The sequence below is a fragment of the Scyliorhinus torazame genome, chromosome 2 (assembly GCF_047496885.1).
Source record: "Scyliorhinus torazame isolate Kashiwa2021f chromosome 2, sScyTor2.1, whole genome shotgun sequence".
Lineage (NCBI taxonomy): Eukaryota > Metazoa > Chordata > Chondrichthyes > Carcharhiniformes > Scyliorhinidae > Scyliorhinus > Scyliorhinus torazame.
Genome location: NC_092708.1, coordinates 271,806,816 through 271,826,193, shown reverse-complemented (window position 1 = coordinate 271,826,193; position 19,378 = coordinate 271,806,816). Strand labels below are relative to the sequence as shown.

General features: G+C 60.0%; 1 protein-coding gene across 5 annotated transcripts in view; it reads left to right on the top strand.

Annotated features, from left to right (window-relative positions):
• The window catches only part of tmem62 (transmembrane protein 62), a 106,920-nt gene that overhangs the window by 22,340 nt on the left and 65,202 nt on the right, over positions 1-19,378 (top strand). For 3 of the 5 annotated variants that reach the window (XM_072487526.1, XM_072487535.1, XM_072487556.1), the window contains 2 exons: positions 13,856-13,901; positions 17,749-17,890. In XM_072487526.1, coding sequence (XP_072343627.1) covers positions 13,856-13,901; positions 17,749-17,890 — 188 coding nt within the window. The remainder of the gene's footprint in view (positions 1-13,855; positions 13,902-17,748; positions 17,891-19,378) is intronic. The other 2 variants (XM_072487553.1, XM_072487545.1) reach the window with 1 other exon arrangement.

Here is a 19,378-nt window from a genome sequence, read left to right as displayed (position 1 = left end):
GAGTGGGTGGGGGGGGGAGAGAGTCGGAGGGCGAGTGGGTGGGGGGGGGGGGGAGGAGAGTCGGAGGGGCGAGTGGGTGGGGGGGAGAGTCGGGAGGGCGAGTGGGGTGGGGGGAGAGTCGGGAGGGCGAGTGGGTGGGGGGGAGAGTCGGGGGGGCGAGTGGGTGGGGGGGGGGAGAGTCGGGAGGGCGAGTGGGTGGGGGAGGGGAGAGTCGGGTGGGCGAGTGGGGTGGGGGGGAGAGTCGGGAGGGCGAGTGGGGAGAGTCGGGAGGGCGAGTGGGTGGGGGGGGAGAGTCGGGAGGGCGAGTGGGTGGGGGGGAGAGTCGGGAGGGCTAGTGGGTGGGGGGGGAGAGTCGGGAGGGCGAGTGGGTGGGGGGGGAGAGTCGGGAGGGCGGGTGGGGTGGGGGGGGGAAGTGTCGGGAGGGCGAGTGGGTGGGGGCGGAGAGTCGTGAGGGCGAGTGGGTGGGGGGGAGAGTCGGGAGGGCGAGTGGGTGAGGGGGAGAGTCGGGAGGGCGAGTGGGGTGGGGTGGGAGAGACGGGAGTGCGAGTGGGTGGTGGGGAGAGACGGGAGGGCGAGTGGGAGGGGGGGAGAGTCGGGAGGGCGAGTGGGAGGGGGGGGGAGTCGGGAGGGCGAGTGGGTGGGGGGGGGGAGAGACGGGAGGGCGAGTGGGTGGGGGGGGGAGAGTCGGGGGGGGCGAGTGGGTGGGGGGGGGAGAGTCGGGAGGGCGAGTGGGTGGGCGAGTGGGTGGGGGGGGAGAGTCGGGAGGGCGAGTGGGGAGAGTCGGGAGGGTGAGTGGGTGGGGGGGGAGAGTCGGGAGGGCGAGTGGGTGGGGGGGAGAGTCGGGAGGGCTAGTGGGTGGGGGGGGGAGAGTCGGGAGGGCGAGTGGGTGGGGGGGGAGAGTCGGGAGGGCGGGTGGGTGGGGGGGGGGAAGTGTCGGGAGGGCGAGTGGGTGGGGGCGGAGAGTCGGGAGGGCGAGTGGGTGGGGGGGAGAGTCGGGAGGGCGAGTGGGTGAGGGGGAGAGTCGGGAGGGCGAGTGGGTGGGGTGGGAGAGACGGGAGTGCGAGTGGGTGGTGGGGAGAGACGGGGAGGGCGAGTGGGAGGGGGGGAGAGTCGGGAGGGCGAGTGGGAGGGGGGGGAGTCGGGAGGGCGAGTGGGTGGGGGGGGGAGAGACGGGAGGGCGAGTGGGTGGGGGGGAGAGTCGTGAGGGCGAGTGGGTGGGGGAGGAGAGTCGGGTGGGCGCGTGGGTTGGGGGGGGAGACGTGAGGGCGAGTGGGTGTGGGAGCGGGTAGTGGGTGGGGGGGGGAGCGTCGGGGAGGGCGAGTGGGTGGGAGGGGAGAGACGGGAGGGCGGGTGGGTGGGTGGGGGGGAGAGACGGGAGGGCGAGTGGGTGGGTGGGGGGGGGAGAGACGGGAGGGTGGGTGGGGGGGGGAGAGTCGGGAGGGTGGGTGGGGGGGGGAGAGACGGGAGGGGGGTGGGGGGGAGAGACCGGAGGGCGAGTGGGGGTGGGGGGGAGAGACGGGAGGGCGAGTGGGTGGGGGGGAGTGACGGGAGGGCGAGTGGGTGGGGGGGATGGGCGAGTGGGTGGGGGGGAGAGACGGGAGGGCGAGTGTGTTGGGGGGGAAGAGACGGGAGGGCGAGTGTGTTGGGGGGGAGAGGCGGGAGGGCAAGTGGGTTGGGGGGGAGAGGCGGGAGGGCGAGTGGGTGGGGGGGGAGAGACGGGAGGGTGGGGGGGAAGAGACGGGAGGGTGGGGGGATGGTGGGTGGGGGGGGAGAGACGGGAGGGTGGGGGGGATGGTGGGTGGGGGGGAGGGTGGGTGGGTTGGGGGGAGGGCGAGTGGGTGGGGGGGGGAGAGGCGAGTGGGTGGGGGGGAAGAGGCGGGTGGGCGAGTGGGTGGGGGGGAAGAGGCGGGAGGGCGAGTGGGTGGGGGGGGGGAAGAGACGGGAGGGCGAGTGGGGCGGAAGAGATGGGAGGGCGAGTGGGTTGGGGGGGGGAGAGTGACAGGAGGGCGAGTGGGTTGGGGGGAGAGTGACAGGAGGGCGAGTGGGTGGGGGGGAGTGACGGGAGGGCGAGTGGGTGGGGGGGAGTGACGGGAGGGCGAGTGGGTGGGGGGAAAAGACGGGAGGGCGAATGGGTGGGGGGAAAAGACGGGAGGGCGAATGGGTGGGGGGAAAAGACGGGAGGGCGAGTGGGTGGGGGGGAGAGTCGGGAGGGCGAGTGGGTGGGGGGGAGAGTCGGGAGGGCGAGTGGGTGGGGGGGGAGAGTCGGGAGGGCGAGTGGGTGGGGGGGAGAGTCGGGAGGGCGAGTGGGTGAGGGGGAGAGTCGGGAGGGCGAGTGGGTGGGGGGGGAGAGTCGGGAGGGCGAGTGGGTGGGGGAGGAGAGTCAGGAGGGCGCGTGGGTTGGGGGTAGACGTTAGGGCGAGTGGGTGTGGGGGCGGGGAGTGGGTGGGGGGGGAGCGTCGGGAGGGCGAGTGGGTGGGGGGGGAGAGACGGGAGGGTGGGTGGGTGGGTGGGTGGGGGGGGAGAGAGACGGGAGGGCAAGTGGGTGGGTGGGGAGAGACGGGAGGGTGGGTGGGGGGGGAGAGACTGGAGGGTGGGTGGTGGGGTGGGGGGGGAGAGAGGGTGGGTGGTGGGGTGGGGGGGGAGAGACGGGATGGCGAGTGGGTGGAGGGGGGAGAGACGGGAGGGTGAGTGGGTGGGGGGGGGAGTGACGGGAGGGCGAGTGGGCGGAGTGACGGGAGGGCGAGTGGGCGGGGGGAAAGGCGAGTGGGTGGGGGGGAGAGACGGGAGGGCGAGTGGGTGGGGGGGAGAGACGGGAGGGCGAGTGGGTTGGGGGGGAGAGGCGGGAGGGAGAGTGGGTGGGGGGGAGAGACGGGAGGGCGAGTGGGTGGGGGGGGGGAGAGACGGGAGGGCGAGTGGGTGGGGGGGGAGAGACGGGAGGGCGAGTGGGTGGGGGGGGGGAGAGACGGGAGGGCGAGTGGATTGGGGGGGAGAGACGGGAGGGCGAGTGGGTTGGGGGGAGAGTGACGGGAGGGCGAGTGGGTGGGGGGGGAGTGACGGGAAGGCGAGTGGGTGGGGGGGGGAGTGACGGGAGGGCGAGTGGGTGGGGGGGGAGAGACGGGAGGGCGAGTGGGTGGGTGGGAGAGACGGGAGGGCGAGTGGGTGGGTGGGAGAGACGGGAGGGCGAGTGGGTGGGGGGAAAAGATGGGAGGGCGAGTGGGTGGGGGGAAAAGATGGGAGGGCGAGTGGGTGGGGGGAAGAGACGGGAGGGCGAGTGGGTGGGGGGGGGAGAGGCGGGAGGACGAGTGGGTGGGGGGGAGAGGCGCGAGGACGAGTGGGTGGGGGGGGAGAGACGGGAGGGCGAGTGGGTGGGGGGGAGAGACGGGAGGGCGAGTAGGTTGGGGGGGGAGAGAGTGACGGGGGGAGAGTGACGGGAGGGCGGGTTGGGGGGGGGGGTGTGACGGGAGGGCGAGTGGGTAGGGGTGGGGAGTGACGGGAGGGCGAGTGGGTGGGGGGGAGGGCGAGTTGGTGGGGGGGAGAGACGCGAGGGCAAGTGGGTTGGGGGGAAGGGCGAGTGGGTGGGGGGGAGAGACGGGAGGGCGAGTGGGTGGGGGGGGAGAGACGGGAGGGGGAGTGGGTGGGGGGGAGAGACGGGAGGGCGAGTGGGTTGGGGGGGGGAAGAGACGGGAGGGCGAGTGTGTTGGGGGGGAGAGGCGGGAGGGCGAGTGGGTTGGGGGGGAGAGGCGGGAGGGCGAGTGGGTGGGGGGGGAGAGACGGGAGGGTGGGTGGGGGGGAGAGACGGGAGGGTGGGTGGGGGGGAGAGACGGGAGGGTGGGGGGGGAGGGTGGGGGGGGGAGGGAGGGTGGGTGGGGGGGGGGGTGGGGGGGAGGGAGGGTGGGTGGGGGGGAGGGAGGGCGGGTGGGTGGGGGGGGGAGAGACGGGAGGGCGAGTGGGTTGGGGGGGAGAGGCGGGAGGGCGAGTGGGTGGGGGGGGGAGAGACGGGAGGGCGAGTGGGTGGGGGGGGAGAGACGGGAGGGCGAGTGGGTGTGGGGGGAGAGACGGGAGGGCGAGTGGGTTGGGGGGAGAGTGACGGGAGGGCGAGTGGGTGGGGGGGGAGTGACTGGAGGGCGAGTGGGTGGGTGGGAGAGACGGGAGGGCGAGTGGGTGGGGGGAAAAGACGGGAGGGCGAGTGGGTGGGGGGAAAAGACGGGAGGGCGAGTGGGTGGGGGGAAGAGACGGGAGGGCGAGTGGGTGGGGGTGGAGAGGCGGGAGGACGAGTGGGTGGGGGGGAGAGGCGGGTGGGCGAGTGGGTGGGGGGAGAGACGGGAGGGCGAGTAGGTTGGGGGGGAGAGACGGGAGGGCGAGTGGGTTGGGGGGGGTGGGGAGTGACGGGAGGGCGAGTGGGTGGGGGGGAGGGTGAGTTGGGGGGGAGAGACGCGAGGGCAAGTGGGTTGGGGGGGAGAGGCGGGAGGGCGAGTGGGAGAGACGGGAGGGCGAGTGGGTGGGGTGGGTGAGAGACTGGAGGGCGAGTGGGTGGGGGGGGGGGTAGATGGGAGTGCGAGTGGGTGGGGGGGAGAGACGGGATGGCGAGTGGGTGGGGGGGAGAGACGGGAGGGCGAGTGGGTTTGGGGGGTAGAGTGACGGGAGGGCGAGTGAGTGGGGGGGGAGTGACGGGAGGGCGAGTGGGTGGGGGGAGAGTGACGGGAGGGCGAGTGGGTGGGGGGGGGGAGTGACGGGACGGCGAGTGGGTGGGGGGGGAGTGACGGGACGGCGAGTGGGTGGGGGGGGGGGGGAGTGACGGGAGGGCGTGTGGGTGGGGGGGGGGGGGAGTGACGGGAGGGCGTGTGGGTGGGGGGGGGGGGAGTGACGGGAGGGCGAGTGGGTTGGGGGGGAGAGGCGGGAGGGCGAGTGGGTGGGGGGGGGAGAGACGGGAGGGCGAGTGGGTGGGGGGGGGGAGAGACGGGAGGGCGAGTGGGTGTGGGGGGAGAGACGGGAGGGCGAGTGGGTTGGGGGGAGAGTGACGGGAGGGCGAGTGGGTGGGGGGGGAGTGACTGGAGGGCGAGTGGGTGGGTGGGAGAGACGGGAGGGCGAGTGGGTGGGGGGAAAAGACGGGAGGGCGAGTGGGTGGGGGGAAAAGACGGGAGGGCGAGTGGGTGGGGGGAAGAGACGGGAGGGCGAGTGGGTGGGGGTGGAGAGGCGGGAGGATGAGTGGGTGGGGGGGAGAGGCGGGAGGGCGAGTGGGTGGGGGGAGAGACGGGAGGGCGAGTAGGTTGGGGGGGAGAGACGGGAGGGCGAGTGGGTTGGGGGGGGTGGGGAGTGACGGGAGGGCGAGTGGGTGGGGGGAGGGTGAGTTGGGGGGGAGAGACGCGAGGGCAAGTGGGTTGGGGGGGAGAGGCGGGAGGGCGAGTGGGAGAGACGGGAGGGCGAGTGGGTGGGGTGGGTGAGAGACTGGAGGGCGAGTGGGTGGGGGGGGGGTAGATGGGAGTGCGAGTGGGTGGGGGGGAGAGACGGGATGGCGAGTGGGTGGGGGGGAGAGACGGGAGGGCGAGTGGGTTTGGGGGGTAGAGTGACGGGAGGGCGAGTGAGTGGGGGGGGGAGTGACGGGAGGGCGAGTGGGTGGGGGGGGGAGTGACGGGAGGGCGAGTGGGTGGGGGGGGAGTGACGGGACGGCGAGTGGGTGGGGGGGAGTGACGGGACGGCGAGTGGGTGGGGGGGGGGGGGGGAGTGACGGGAGGGCGTGTGGGTGGGGGGGGGGGGAGTGACGGGAGGGCGAGTGGGTGGGGGGGGGGAGGGAGTGACGGGAGGGCGAGTGGGTGGGGGGGGAGAGACGGGAGGGCGAGTGGGTGGGGGAGGAGTGACGAGAGGGCGAGTGGGTGGGGGGGGGAGAGACGGGAGGGCGAGTGGATGGGGGGGGGAGAGACGGGAGGGCGAGTGGGTGGGGGGGGAGAGACGCGAGGGCGAGTGGGTGGGGGGGGAGAGACGGGAGGGCGAGTGGGTGTGGGGGTGGGAGTGGGTGGGGGGGGGGAGAGAGTCGGGAGGGCGAGTGGGTGAGGGCGAGTGGGCGGGGGGGAGTGACGGGTGGGCGAGTGGGTGGGGGGGAGGGCGAGTGGGTGGGGGAGAACAGAGACTGGAGGGCAAGTGAACAGAACAGAGAACAGAGAAAATACAGCACAGAACAGGCCCTTCGGCCCACGATGTTGTGCCGAACCTTTGTCCTAGATTAATCATAGATTGTCATTAAATTTACAGTGCAGAAGGAGGCCATTCGGCCCTTTGAGTCTGCACCGGCTCTTGGAAAGAGCACCCTACCCAAACTCAACACCTCCACCCAACACCAAGGGCAATTTGGACATTAAGGGCAATTTATCATTGGCCAATTCGCCTAACCCGCACATCTTTGGACTGTGGGAGGAAACCGGAGCACCCGGAGGAAACCCACGCAGACACGGGGAGGACGTGCAGACTCCGCGCAGACAGTGACCCAAGCCGGAATCGAACCTGGGACCCTGGAGCTGTGAAGCAATTGTGCTATCCACAATGCTACCGTGCTGCCCTTAAGAACAAATAAATCTACACTGTATCATTTTACCTTAATCCATGTACCTATCCAATAGCTGCTTGAAGGTCCCTAATGTTTCCGACTCAACTACTTCCACAGGCAGTGCATTCCATGCCCCCACTACTCTGGGTAAAGAACCTACCTCTGATATCCCTCCTATATCTTCCACCTTTCACCTTAAATTTATGTCCCCTTGTAATGGTTTGTTCCACCCGGTGAAAAAGTCTCTGACTGTCTACTCTATCTATTCCCCTGATCATCTTATAAACCTCTATCAAGTCGCCCCTCATCCTTCTCTGTGCTAATGAGAAAAGGCCAAGCACCCTCAACCTTTCCTCGTAAGACCTACTCTCCATTCCAGGTAACATCCTGGTAAATCTTCTTTGCACCTTTTCCAAAGCTTCCACACCCTTCCTAAAATGAGGTGACCAGAACTGTACACAGTACTCCAAATGTGGCCTTACCAAAGTTTTGTACAGCTGCATCATCACCTCACGGCTCTTAAATTCAATCCCGCTGTTGATGAATGCGAGCACACCATAGGCCTTCTTCACAGCTCTATCCACTTGAGTGGCAACTTTCAAAGATGTATGAACATAGACCCCAAGATCTCTCTGCTCCTCCACATTGCCAAGAACTCTACCGTTAACCCTGTATTCCGCATTCATATTTGTCCTTCCGAAATGGACAACCTCACACTTTTCAGGGTTAAACTCCATCTGCCACTTCTCAGCCCAGCTCTGCATCCTATCTATGTCTCTTTGCAGCCGACAACAGCCCTCCTTACTATCCACAACTCCACCAATCTTCGTATCGTCTGCAAATTTACTGACCCACCCTTCAACTTATTGGATAAACATATGGATGATAATGGCATAGTGTAGGTTAGATGGCTTTTGTTTCGGTGCAACATCGTGGGCCGAAGGGCCTGTACTGAGCTGTATTGTTCTATGTTCTATGTTCAACTCCCTCATCCAAGTCATTAATGAAAATCACAAACAGCAGAGGACCCAGAACTGATCCCTGCGGTACGCCACTGGTAACTGGGATCCAGGCTGAATATTTGCCATCCACCACCACTCTCTGACTTCTATCGGTTAGCCAGTTCGTTATCCAACTGGCCAAATTTCCCACTATCCCATGCCTCCTTACTTTCTTCATAAGCCTACCATGGGGAACTTTATCAAATGCCTTACTAAAATCCATATACACTACATCCACTGCTTTACCTTCATCCACATGCTTGGTCACCTCCTCAAAGAATTCAATAAGACTTGTAAGGCAAGACCTACCCCTCACAAATCCGTGCTGACTATCCCTAATCAAGCAGTGTCTTTCCAGATGCTCAGAAATCCTATCCTTCAGTACCCTTTCCATTACTTTGCCTACCACCGAAGTAAGACTAACTGGCCTATAATTCCCAGGGTTATCCCTAGTTCCTTTTTTGAACAGGGGCACGACATTTGCCACTCTCCAATCCCCTGGTACCACCCCTGTTGACAGTGAGGACGAAAAGATCATTGCCAACGGCTCTGCAATTTCATCTCTTGCTTCCCATAGAATCCTTGGATATATCCCGTCAGGCCCGGGGGACTTGTCTATCCTCAAGTTTTTCAAAATGCCCAACACATCTTCCTTCCTAACAAGTATTTCCTCGAGCTTACCAGTCTGTTTCACACTGTCCTCTCCAACAATATGGCCCCTCTCATTTGTAAATACAGAAGAAAAGTACTCGTTCAAGACCTCTCCTATCTCTTCAGACTCAATATACAATCTCCTGCTACTGTCCTTGATCGGACCTACCCTCGCTCTAGTCACTCTCATATTTCTCACATATGTGTAAAAGGCCTTGGGGTTTTCCTTGATTCTACCCGCCAAAGATTGTTCATGCCCTCTCTTAGCTCTCCTAAGAGTGGGGGGGGGGAGGAGAGGGACGGGAGGGCGAGTGGGTGGGGGAGAGAGAGGCCGGAGGGCGAGTGGGGGGGCGGAGGGGAGAGACGGGAGGGCGAGTGGGTGGGGGGGGGGGGCGGAAGAGATACGGGAGGGCGAGTGGGTGGGGGGGGGGGGTAGAGACAGGAGGGCGGGTGGATGGGGGGGGGAGAGAGACGGGTGGGCGAGTGGGTGGGGGGGAGAGAGACGGGTTGGCGAATGGGTGGGGGGGAGAGAGACGGGTTGGCGAATGGGTGGGGGGGAGAGAGACGGGAGGGCGAGTGGCTGGGGGGGAAGAGAGACGGGAGGTCGAGTGGGGGGGGGAGAGATGGGAGGGCGAGTGGGTGGGGGGGGGGAGAGATGGGAGGGCGAGTGGGTGGGGGAGGGAGAGATGGGAGGGCGAGTGGGTGGGGGAGGGAGAGATGGGAGGGCGAGTGGGTGGGTGGGGGGAGAGAGACGGGAGGGCGAGTGGGTGGGGGGGGAGAGAGACGGGTGGGCGAGTGGGTGGGGGGGGGAGAGACGGGAGGGCGAGTGGGGGGAGAGACGGGAGGGCGAGTGGGGGGAGAGACGGGAGGGCGAGTGGGGGGAGAGACGGGAGGGCGAGTGGGGGGAGAGACGGGAGGGCGAGTGGGGGGAGAGACGGGAGGGCGAGTGGGGGGAGAGACGGGAGGGCGAGTGGGGGGAGAGACGGGAGGGCGAGTGGGGGGAGAGACGGGAGGGCGAGTGGGGGGAGAGACGGGAGGGCGAGTGGGGGGAGAGACGGGAGGGCGAGTGGGGGGAGAGACGGGAGGGCGAGTGGGGGGAGAGACGGGAGGGCGAGTGGGGGGAGAGACGGGAGGGCGAGTGGGGGGGAGACGGGAGGGCGAGTGGGGGGAGAGACGGGAGGGCGAGTGGGGGGAGAGACGGGAGGGCGAGTGGGGGGAGAGACGGGAGGGCGAGTGGGGGGAGAGACGGGAGGGCGAGTGGGGGGAGAGACGGGAGGGCGAGTGGGGGGAGAGACGGGAGGGCGAGTGGGGGGAGAGACGGGAGGGCGAGTGGGGGGAGAGACGGGAGGGCGAGTGGGGGGAGAGACGGGAGGGCGAGTGGGGGGAGAGACGGGAGGGCGAGTGGGGGGAGAGACGGGAGGGCGAGTGGGGGGAGAGACGGGAGGGCGAGTGGGGGGAGAGACGGGAGGGCGAGTGGGGGGAGAGACGGGAGGGCGAGTGGGGGGAGAGACGGGAGGGCGAGTGGGGGGAGAGACGGGAGGGCGAGTGGGGGGAGAGACGGGAGGGCGAGTGGGGGGAGAGACGGGAGGGCGAGTGGGGGGAGAGACGGGAGGGCGAGTGGGGGGAGAGACGGGAGGGCGAGTGGGGGGAGAGACGGGAGGGCGAGTGGGGGGAGAGACGGGAGGGCGAGTGGGGGGAGAGACGGGAGGGCGAGTGGGGGGAGAGACGGGAGGGCGAGTGGGGGGAGAGACGGGAGGGCGAGTGGGGGGAGAGACGGGAGGGCGAGTGGGGGGAGAGACGGGAGGGCGAGTGGGGGGAGAGACGGGAGGGCGAGTGGGGGGAGAGACGGGAGGGCGAGTGGGGGGAGAGACGGGAGGGCGAGTGGGGGGAGAGACGGGAGGGCGAGTGGGGGGAGAGACGGGAGGGCGAGTGGGGGGAGAGACGGGAGGGCGAGTGGGGGGAGAGACGGGAGGGCGAGTGGGGGGAGAGACGGGAGGGCGAGTGGGGGGGGAGACGGGAGGGCGAGTGGGGGGGGAGACGGGAGGGCGAGTGGGGGGAGAGACGGGAGGGCGAGTGGGGGGAGAGACGGGAGGGCGAGTGGGTGGGGGGGGAGAGACGGGAGGGCGAGTGGGTGGGGGGGAGAGACGGGAGGGCGAGTGGGTGGGGGGGGAGAGACGGGAGGGCGAGTGGGTGGGGGGGGAGAGACGGGAGGGCGAGTGGGTGGGGGGGGAGAGACGGGAGGGCGAGTGGGTGGGGGGGGGAGAGACGGGAGGGCGAGTGGGTGGGGGGGGGAGAGACGGGAGGGCGAGTGGGTGGGGGGGGAGAGACGGGAGGGCGAGTGGGTGGGGGGGGAGAGACGGGAGGGCGAGTGGGTGGGGGGGGAGAGACGGGAGGGCGAGTGGGTGGGGGGGGAGAGACGGGAGGGCGAGTGGGTGGGGGGGGGAGAGACGGGAGGGCGAGTGGGTGGGGGGGGAGAGACGGGAGGGCGAGTGGGTGGGGGGGGGAGAGACGGGAGGGCGAGTGGGTGGGGGGGGAGAGACGGGAGGGCGAGTGGGTGGGGGGGGGAGAGACGGGAGGGCGAGTGGGTGGGGGGGGAGAGACGGGAGGGCGAGTGGGTGGGGGGGGAGAGACGGGAGGGCGAGTGGGTGGGGGGGGAGAGACGGGAGGGCGAGTGGGTGGGGGGGGAGAGACGGGAGGGCGAGTGGGTGGGGGGGGAGAGACGGGAGGGCGAGTGGGTGGGGGGGGAGAGGCGGGAGGGCGAGTGGGTGGGGGGGGAGAGACGGGAGGGCGAGTGGGTGGGGGGGGAGAGACGGGAGGGCGAGTGGGTGGGGGGGGAGAGACGGGAGGGCGAGTGGGTGGGGGGGGAGAGACGGGAGGGCGAGTGGGTGGGGGGGGAGAGACGGGAGGGCGAGTGGGTGGGGGGGGGAGGGCGAGTGGGTGGGTGGGGGAGAAGTGAGACGGGAGGGCGAGTGGGTGGGGGAGAAGAGAGACGGGAGGGCGAGTGGGTGGGGGAGAAGAGAGACGGGAGGGCGAGGGGGTGGGGGAGAAGAGAGACGGGAGGGCGAGGGGGTGGGGGAGAAGAGAGACGGGAGGGCGAGCGGGTGGGGGAGAAGAGAGACGGGAGGGCGAGCGGGTGGGGGAGAAGAGAGACGGGAGGGCGAGCGGGTGGGGGAGAAGAGAGACGGGAGGGCGAGCGGGTGGGGGAGAAGAGAGACGGGAGGGCGAGCGGGTGGGGGAGAAGAGAGACGGGAGGGCGAGCGGGTGGGGGAGAAGAGAGACGGGAGGGCGAGCGGGTGGGGGAGAAGAGAGACGGGAGGGCGAGCGGGTGGGGGGGACGGGAGGGCGAGCGGGTGGGGGGGAGAGAGAGACGGGAGGGCGAGTGGGGGGGGTGGAGAGAGATACGGGAGGGCGAGTGGGGGGGGGGAGAGACGGGAGGGCGAGTGGGGGGGGGGGAAAAGAGAGACGGGAGGGCGAGTGGGGGGTGGGGTGAAGAGATGGGAGGGCGAGTGGGTGGGGGAGGGAGAGATGGGAGGGTGAGTGGGTGGGGGGGGGGAGAGAGACGGGTGGGTGGGGGGGCGAGAGAGGCGAGTGGGTGGGGGGGGGAGAGAGACGGGAGGGCGAGTGGGTGGGGGGGAGAGAGACGGGAGGGCGAGTGGCTGGGGGGGGGAAGAGAGATGGGAGGGCGAGTGGGGGGTGGGGGGAAGAGATGGGAGGGCGAGTGGGCGGGGGAGGGAGAGATGGGAGGGCGAGTGGGTGGGGGGGGGAGAGAGACGGGAGGGCGAGTGGATGGGGGGGCGAGAGAGGCGAGTGGGTGGGGGGGGGGGGAGAGAGACGGGAGGGCGAGTGGGGGGAAGAGACGGGAGGGCGAGTGGGGGGAAGAGACGGGAGGGCGAGTGGGGGGAAGAGACGGGAGGGCGAGTGGGGGGAAGAGACGGGAGGGCGAGTGGGTGGGGGGGGGGAGAGACGGGAGGGCGAGTGGGGGGGGGGAGAGACGGGAGGGCGAGTGGGTGGGGGGGGCAGAGAGACGGGAGGGGGTGTCGGGAGGGCGAATGGCTGGAGGAAGCGTGGCGTCAGAGGGACATAGGAACATGAGTATGCCATTCCGCCCCTCGAGCCTGTCCCGGCACTCAGTGAGATCACGGCTGATCCATATACCTGCCTTTGGCTCATATCCCCTAATATCTTTCCTGAACAAAAATCTACCTACCATAGATTTAAAATTAATAACTGTTCTAGCTTCAACTGCTGTTTGTGGAAGTGTGTTCCAAACCTCTACCTCTTGAGTGAAGAAATGCTTCCTCCTGAATAGTCTAGCCCTAATTTGTAGACGGTGCCCCAGTTTTAGAATCTCCAACCAGTGTAAATAGTTTATCTTTATCTTCATCTACCCTGTCCTACCCTGTCTTTCCCTGTTAATATCTTGAATAAGTTGTACAGCTATCCAGGAATTAGACATGTTTTTTTTCTCCCTCTCGTATACCTTTGGGTATATATAGCCAGGTAAATCAGCCACGAAGTTTGATACTTTTTCGGAAGGTCCCGGGAATAAGAAAATTGTCTAATGGAAGTTGAAACTTCCCAAGCGATTCCTGTGGAGTCTTTGTGTTGTGACTTCCAAGTGCTTCCTCCGGGGCACATCTAGTCTCTGACCATCTGAAGACAGGAAGATCTGGGCCTAGATCTCTATTTATGAAGCCTAAGCTCCATAAGCTTGCTAACTACTCTCTTAATATGTCCTGCTAAAGATCTGTTCACATGATCCCCCATCTGTCCTTGTACACGCTTAAGTGTATATTGAACTTTCATTCACCCTTATTACAGAGGGTTACCAATGTTGGTGCCACTGGATAGGGACTACCCTGGGCTGCCAGTCCAAGGTCTTTGGGATGCCGTGAGAAATTAAGAATAGCGGCCTCCACAGGACTGCACTTTGACGTTAAGCCTGGAAGCGACCTGTCCTGCTAACACTGTCTCTGCCGCCCCAACCCATGAAATAGATTTTTAACATTTCTGAATGGCGCCTCTCTCTTCTCACACGTCCCACAACCCAATTTGGCTTTCAAACGTCCACAGGCACAAAGTTATAATGGAAGACCTTTATCCTTACCATGTTACCAGCCACATTTGAAATCATTGATCTTCTTCTCAGAATGGATGTTGTGACTCAAACAAGGCCGCATTCACTGGAAGTGAAATAGTGCAGGCAGCTTTTCACGATGTGGTCATGAACCTGAATAGTATAGTGTTTGGAAGCAGCTCTATTTTAAAATTCTCACCTATGTTTTCAAATCCCTCAATGGACTCGTTCGTCTATATTTCCAAAATCTCCTCCAGCCCCATATCCCACTGAGATCTCTGTCGCCCTCGAATTCAGACCTTTTGTACATACCCCACTCCCTTCACTATACCATGGGTGACAGTACACTCCGTTGTCTAGGTCCTAAGCTCTGTAATTCCTTTCTTAAACATCTCTTCCCCCTCTCTCATCCTTTAAGACACTTGTTAAAATCTACCTCTTTGACTAATTTTAATTTATCTTCATGTTGTGTCAAATGCTGTCTGACTATGTTCCTGTGAAGTATCTTAGGACATTTTACTCTGTTAAACTGCTTCTATAAATGCAAGTTATACCCACCACAATGCAATCTTTCCTATCCCATTACAGATGCCTTCAACATTCCATCGCTTAAGAGCATCAATAACTATTACAGGTATGCTTGAAGTTGATCTAAAATTAGGTTCTCAAATGCACTGTGACGTGATGTTGAGCTGAACAGTTTAATTCCTGTGTCAAGCTAAGAAACTGACCCAAGGCAGGAAAAATGCGGCAAGCAAAATTTTTTGGAGCACTTGGAGTGAAACTTGCCTGAGGTGTTTTCTCACTTGGCTCATCAAGTGTCATTGGTGACTTCACCAGCAGTCTGTTCTCACAGACTCCAGACGGTCTGCTGGGAACCGCACAAGACTAACGAGCTTGATTTTTCCCTTGCTATGGATGTTGCCTTAGCTCCCAACTACTGATTTTCAGAATAGTATAAATAAGAGGGATGTGGCAAGGAAATCTTGTCAAGCCACTGCAGGTGAGAGGGAGGTTGGCAAAGGGTGGCAGAGGAGGAGTGTGCTTGATGGAATTTACATATCACTGGAAATTCTAACTTAACCACTTTGAAAAACAACGTGGGGCCGCCCCACAATGGGAAACCCCATTGACCAGCCGGTGTAATGGAGCATCCCCGCTGACGTACTGAAACAGAAAAGTGGCGCGGCGGGACGGTGAATCCAGCCCAAGGTTTCTCTCACATTTCCTGTGAGTACATCTTTTCGACTTTGGGCATCGTAGAGTCATAATGGCACAGAAGGATGCCATTCAACCCATCGAGTCCATGTACTATAATCCAGTCAGTCTCATTCTCTGCTCTATCCCCATAAATGCTGCAAGTTTATTTCCCTCAAGTGGCCATCCAGTTTCCTTTTAAAGTCATTGTTGGTCTCCGCTTCCACTGCTGCTCTCGTAGGTAGTGAGTTCCAAGTCAATGACACCTACCACATAAAAATGTTCCCTTTCATTATCCCCACCACCCCATATCTGCCCAAAATTTGAAATGTGTGTCCTGTAGTCCTTGTACAATCAACTAATGGGAGCAGCTTTTCTTTGTCTTCCTCAAGCTTTGTTAACCAGCCTTTTATGAAGCACTTTGTCAAATGTTTTCTTGAAAATATTTCCATCCCAAAAAGTGCTGCCCAGATTTGGATGTAATACTCCATTTGGGGCTGTACTTGCATTTTATATAGGTTCAGTGTAACTATCTCTATTTATAAAGTCCAACTTTATTAACTGCCTCATTAACCTGTCGTACTATCTTCAAAGATTAGTACACAAATTGCCCAGGTCTGCCTGCTCTTGCACCACTTACACCATTAGGTTTGTATTGCCTCTCCATGTTCTTCCTTTCAAAATGTATCACCGCACAAGTCTGCCACATTATTTCTGCTATATGTCCACCCATTCCACCAGCCTATATATGTTCTCTTGAAGTCTATTATACTTCCCGGTTCTATCATCTGCAAATTTTGATATTGTTCCCTGTACTCTCAAATTCAAGACATTAATACATATCAAAACAGCTTCGGTACTAACACTCTTGGGAACACCACTGTATACCTCTCTCCAGTGTGACAAAGAGCCATTATCACAGCACTGTGTTCTATCTATCCTTTAGGCATTTTTTTTGTCCATGCTCCTACTGATCTTCTATCCCATGAGCTTCAATTTTGCTAACTTGATTAACATGTGATTTTTATTATCAAATGCCTTTTCGTTAACCCCTGTTGGTACTTTTACTTTTTGTATCTGAACCCATGTAGAACCCTCTGCTCCACTTCCCAATTTCGGCACTTATTTTCCAAGAAGTATGTGGGTTCTTACCAAAGCATACTAATTCTCACTTATCTATGTGTCAAATTACACAACCATTCTGCAAGTTTTTGTCCGTCTTTCTTCGTATCAACTACACCACCTCCAATTTGGTGTTGTCTGCAAATTTTCAAAATTTGTACCTCACCTCTGGGTCCAAATTCTTTCCGTAAATGGTGAACAGTGGTCCCAGCACTGATCCTTGTGGAACACCACTTCCCATCTTTTAGTTGTCTCAGTAGCACCCACCCTCTCTTTTCCACTCTGTAGCCAGCCTGTTGTCTATTCAGCTGTCATGACTCCAGATGCTCTGACTTTAGGTGTGATTCTACTGTGAATACTATAATATAAATACTGTGTGGCGGCACGGTGGCACAGTGGTTAGCACTGCTGCCTCACAGCTCCAAGGACCTGGGTTCAATTTCGGCCTCGGGTGACTCTGTGTGGAGTTTGCACTTTCTCCCCGTGTCTGCGTGGGTTTCCTCCGGGTGCTCCGGTTTCCTCCCACAGTCCGAAGATGTGCAGGTTAGGTGGATTGGCTTTGCTGAATTGCCCCTTAATGTCCAAAAGGTGGGGTTACTGGGTTACGGGGATAGAGTGGAGGCGTGGGCTTAAGTAGGGTGCTCTTTCCAAGGGCCGGTGCAGACTCAATGGGCCAAATGGCCTCTTTCTGCACAGTAAATTCTACGATTATGAGAACAGTTCAGAGGCTGAGAATTCTGTGGCAAGTAACTCACCTTCTGACTCCAAAGTTTCTCCACCATCAACAAGGCACAAGTCAGGAGTACTCTCCACTTACCTGGATAGCGTGCTTCAACAACATTGAAGAAGCTCGACACAATCCAGGACAAGGCAGCCTGTTGAATCAGCATGCCATCTGCCACCTTCAACATTCACTATCTCATTGGTGCACCGAGACTGTATACCATATACAAAATGCACTGCGGCAACATTCCAAGGTGTCTTTTTGCGCCTTTCAAATTCACAACCTCGACTACCTAGAGGGACGAGCAGCAGACACATGGGAATGACATCACCCGGACATTTCCTTCCTGATTGGGAACTATATTGCCTTTCCTTTACTGTTGCTGGGTCAGAATCCTGGAGCTTCCCTTCTAACAACACGTGTACCGTGTGGACTACAGTGATTCAAGAATCATAGAATCATCATAGATGTTACAGTGCAGAAGAGGCCATTCAGCCCATCGAGTCTGCACCGGCTCTTGGAAAGAGCACCCTACCCAAGCCCACACCTCCACCCTATCCCCATAACCCAACCCAACACTAAGGGCAATTTTGGACACTAAGGGCAATTTAGCATGGCCAATCTACCTAACCTGCACGTCTTTGGACTGTGGGAGGAAACCAAAGCACCCGGAGGAAACCCACGCAGACATAGGGAGAACGTGCAGACTCCGCACAGACAGTGACCCAAGCCGGGATGCGAACCTGGGACCCTGGAGCTGTGAAGCAATTGTGCTAACCACTGTGCTACCGTGCTGCCCCACCTTCTCAAAGGAAATTAGGGATGAGAAACAAATGTTGGCCTTGCCACCGACGCTTATATCCCATAAGAATTTTTTTTAATGTTAGCTTATCACAGGCCTTTTGGACATCTAAATATAATACTCTCATCTACACTTTTCATTACTTCAAAGAATTCAGCCAAGTTGGTCGAATCTGTGTTAACTACCAACGTACCCTCTAAATTTTGTTTGGATGTTTAAATGTACAGCCCTTAACATTTTTTTTTCACCACTGGACCTGTGCGTTAATGTAAAGGGACCAATTTGTGTGCAGCCAGCGTGGAGATTTTGGGATTGCTGCATAAGCTTGAAAGAAAACATTGCTGACTATCGTTTTCAATTTCTAGATGCTTTTCTATTCCACCTTTATGTAAGGGTTCCATTATTATCCCTATTCTTGATAAGCTAATTAGTCTGTTTGAACTGGACTTGTTCTGTCCCACTTTATAAATATAAAAATCGCTTATGGGCAGAATGTTTAACTTTTGACTCGTAATAATTCACTTTTAAGATTTAAGATTAAAGCTAAAGTAGACTAGTAAAAGGAAATAAGCAAGATTGGTATTTAATACATATCCATAAAAGTTTGTGACTTTGAAACTTATGCTCATTTTACAGGAAATATTCTGCCCATCGTCAGGATGGTTCCTTCCATTATGTACATCAGACTAACTTTGGAAATTACTCCTTCATCTGTGCTGATGCTACCCCGAGTCCTGGTCCCAAAAGACCATTCAATTTCTTTGGGTTCTTGAACCAGGTAAGAACACTACAGCATGGATACTAGAGAATTAAACCTTTTTTCAAATTCATTCTCAGGATGTGGGTGTCACTGGCAGGGCCAACCTTGAGGGTAACCAGGGCTGGACAATAGACCTTTGCCCCTTCAGAAGGCAGTTAAGAGTCAAGCATGTGGTGTGGGGCAAGTCACATTAAGGTCAGACCAGGTAAGGGTGGCAGGTTTCCCTCCCTAAAGGACATGAATGAACCAGCTGTGTTTTTAATGACCATCTAACAGTTTCATTGTAATGTTCCCAGATGTCAGGTGTTTACTTCCAAATCTTTGTAAGTCTATTAAAATTCTCAATGTGCCAAAGTTAAATTTAAACGTGCGCTCCCCACATTATCTGCCTGGAACCACTCATCACTGCATCCTAAGTGGGACCAGCCGAAGCACCTTCACCTCTGAGTCAGGAGGTCATTGGTTCAAGCCCTGTTCTAAGAACATTGATGGAAATGCCACCTGTTTTGTTCAAGTGGATCTAAAGATTCTAATAAGCATTTCGAAGAGAAGGGGATTTCTCACCAGTGTCTTGGCCAATATTTAGAGAAGCATAAAAAGATTTCCAGAACATTTCGCCCTTTGTGCCTATGCTTGCTGAAAAAATATATCCTAATTAATAAACCTCATCCTACCTCACAGCACCAGGGACCCAGATTCAATTCCAGCCTGTGTGGAGTTTGCACTTTCTCCCCATGTCTGCGTGGGTTTCCTCCGGGTGCTCTGGTTTCCTCCCACAGTTCAAAGATGTGCAGGTTAGGTGGATTGGGCAGGTTAAATTGCCCCCTTAGTGTCCAGGAATGTGCAGGCTAGATGGGGTCGGGACAGCATGGCGGCGCAGTAGTTAGCACTGCTGCCTCACTGCGCTGAGGACCCGGGTTCGATCCCGGCCCTGGATTACTGTCCGTGTTGTGTTTGCACATTCTCCCCATGTCTGCGTGGGCCTCATCCCCACAACCCAAAGATGTGTAAGGTAGGTGGGTTGACCATGCTAAACGCTCTCTTAATTGGAAAAAAAAATTGGGCACTCTAAATTTTTTTAAAAAGTTAGGTGCGGTTACGATGATAGGGGAGTGGGCCGAGATAGGGTGCTCTTTCAGAGGTTCGGTGCAGACTTGATCGATGAATTGCCTCCTTCTGCACTGTAGGAATTCTATGATTCTAACTGAGCACCTTCCAACTCTTGGTTGGTAGCCTTGTAGGTCACAGCACCTCAAGAGCATGGCCAAGTTTTTTTTCCAATACAATTAGAGTTTCTACCTTTGGGTTTCACCCTTTCAGGTTGAGTTCCAGACCCCCTAACCGATGTTTTAAAACCGATTAACTGAGCATAATCTCATTGATATTTCTGAGCACTACCTGTGTGCCAGTGGGCTGTCTACTGTTTCCAGTTCAAAGATCTGTAGCGTATTTGACATCTTCACATTTACACTTCATCCTGTCTCTTCTGTTCAGTGCTATCCTGGG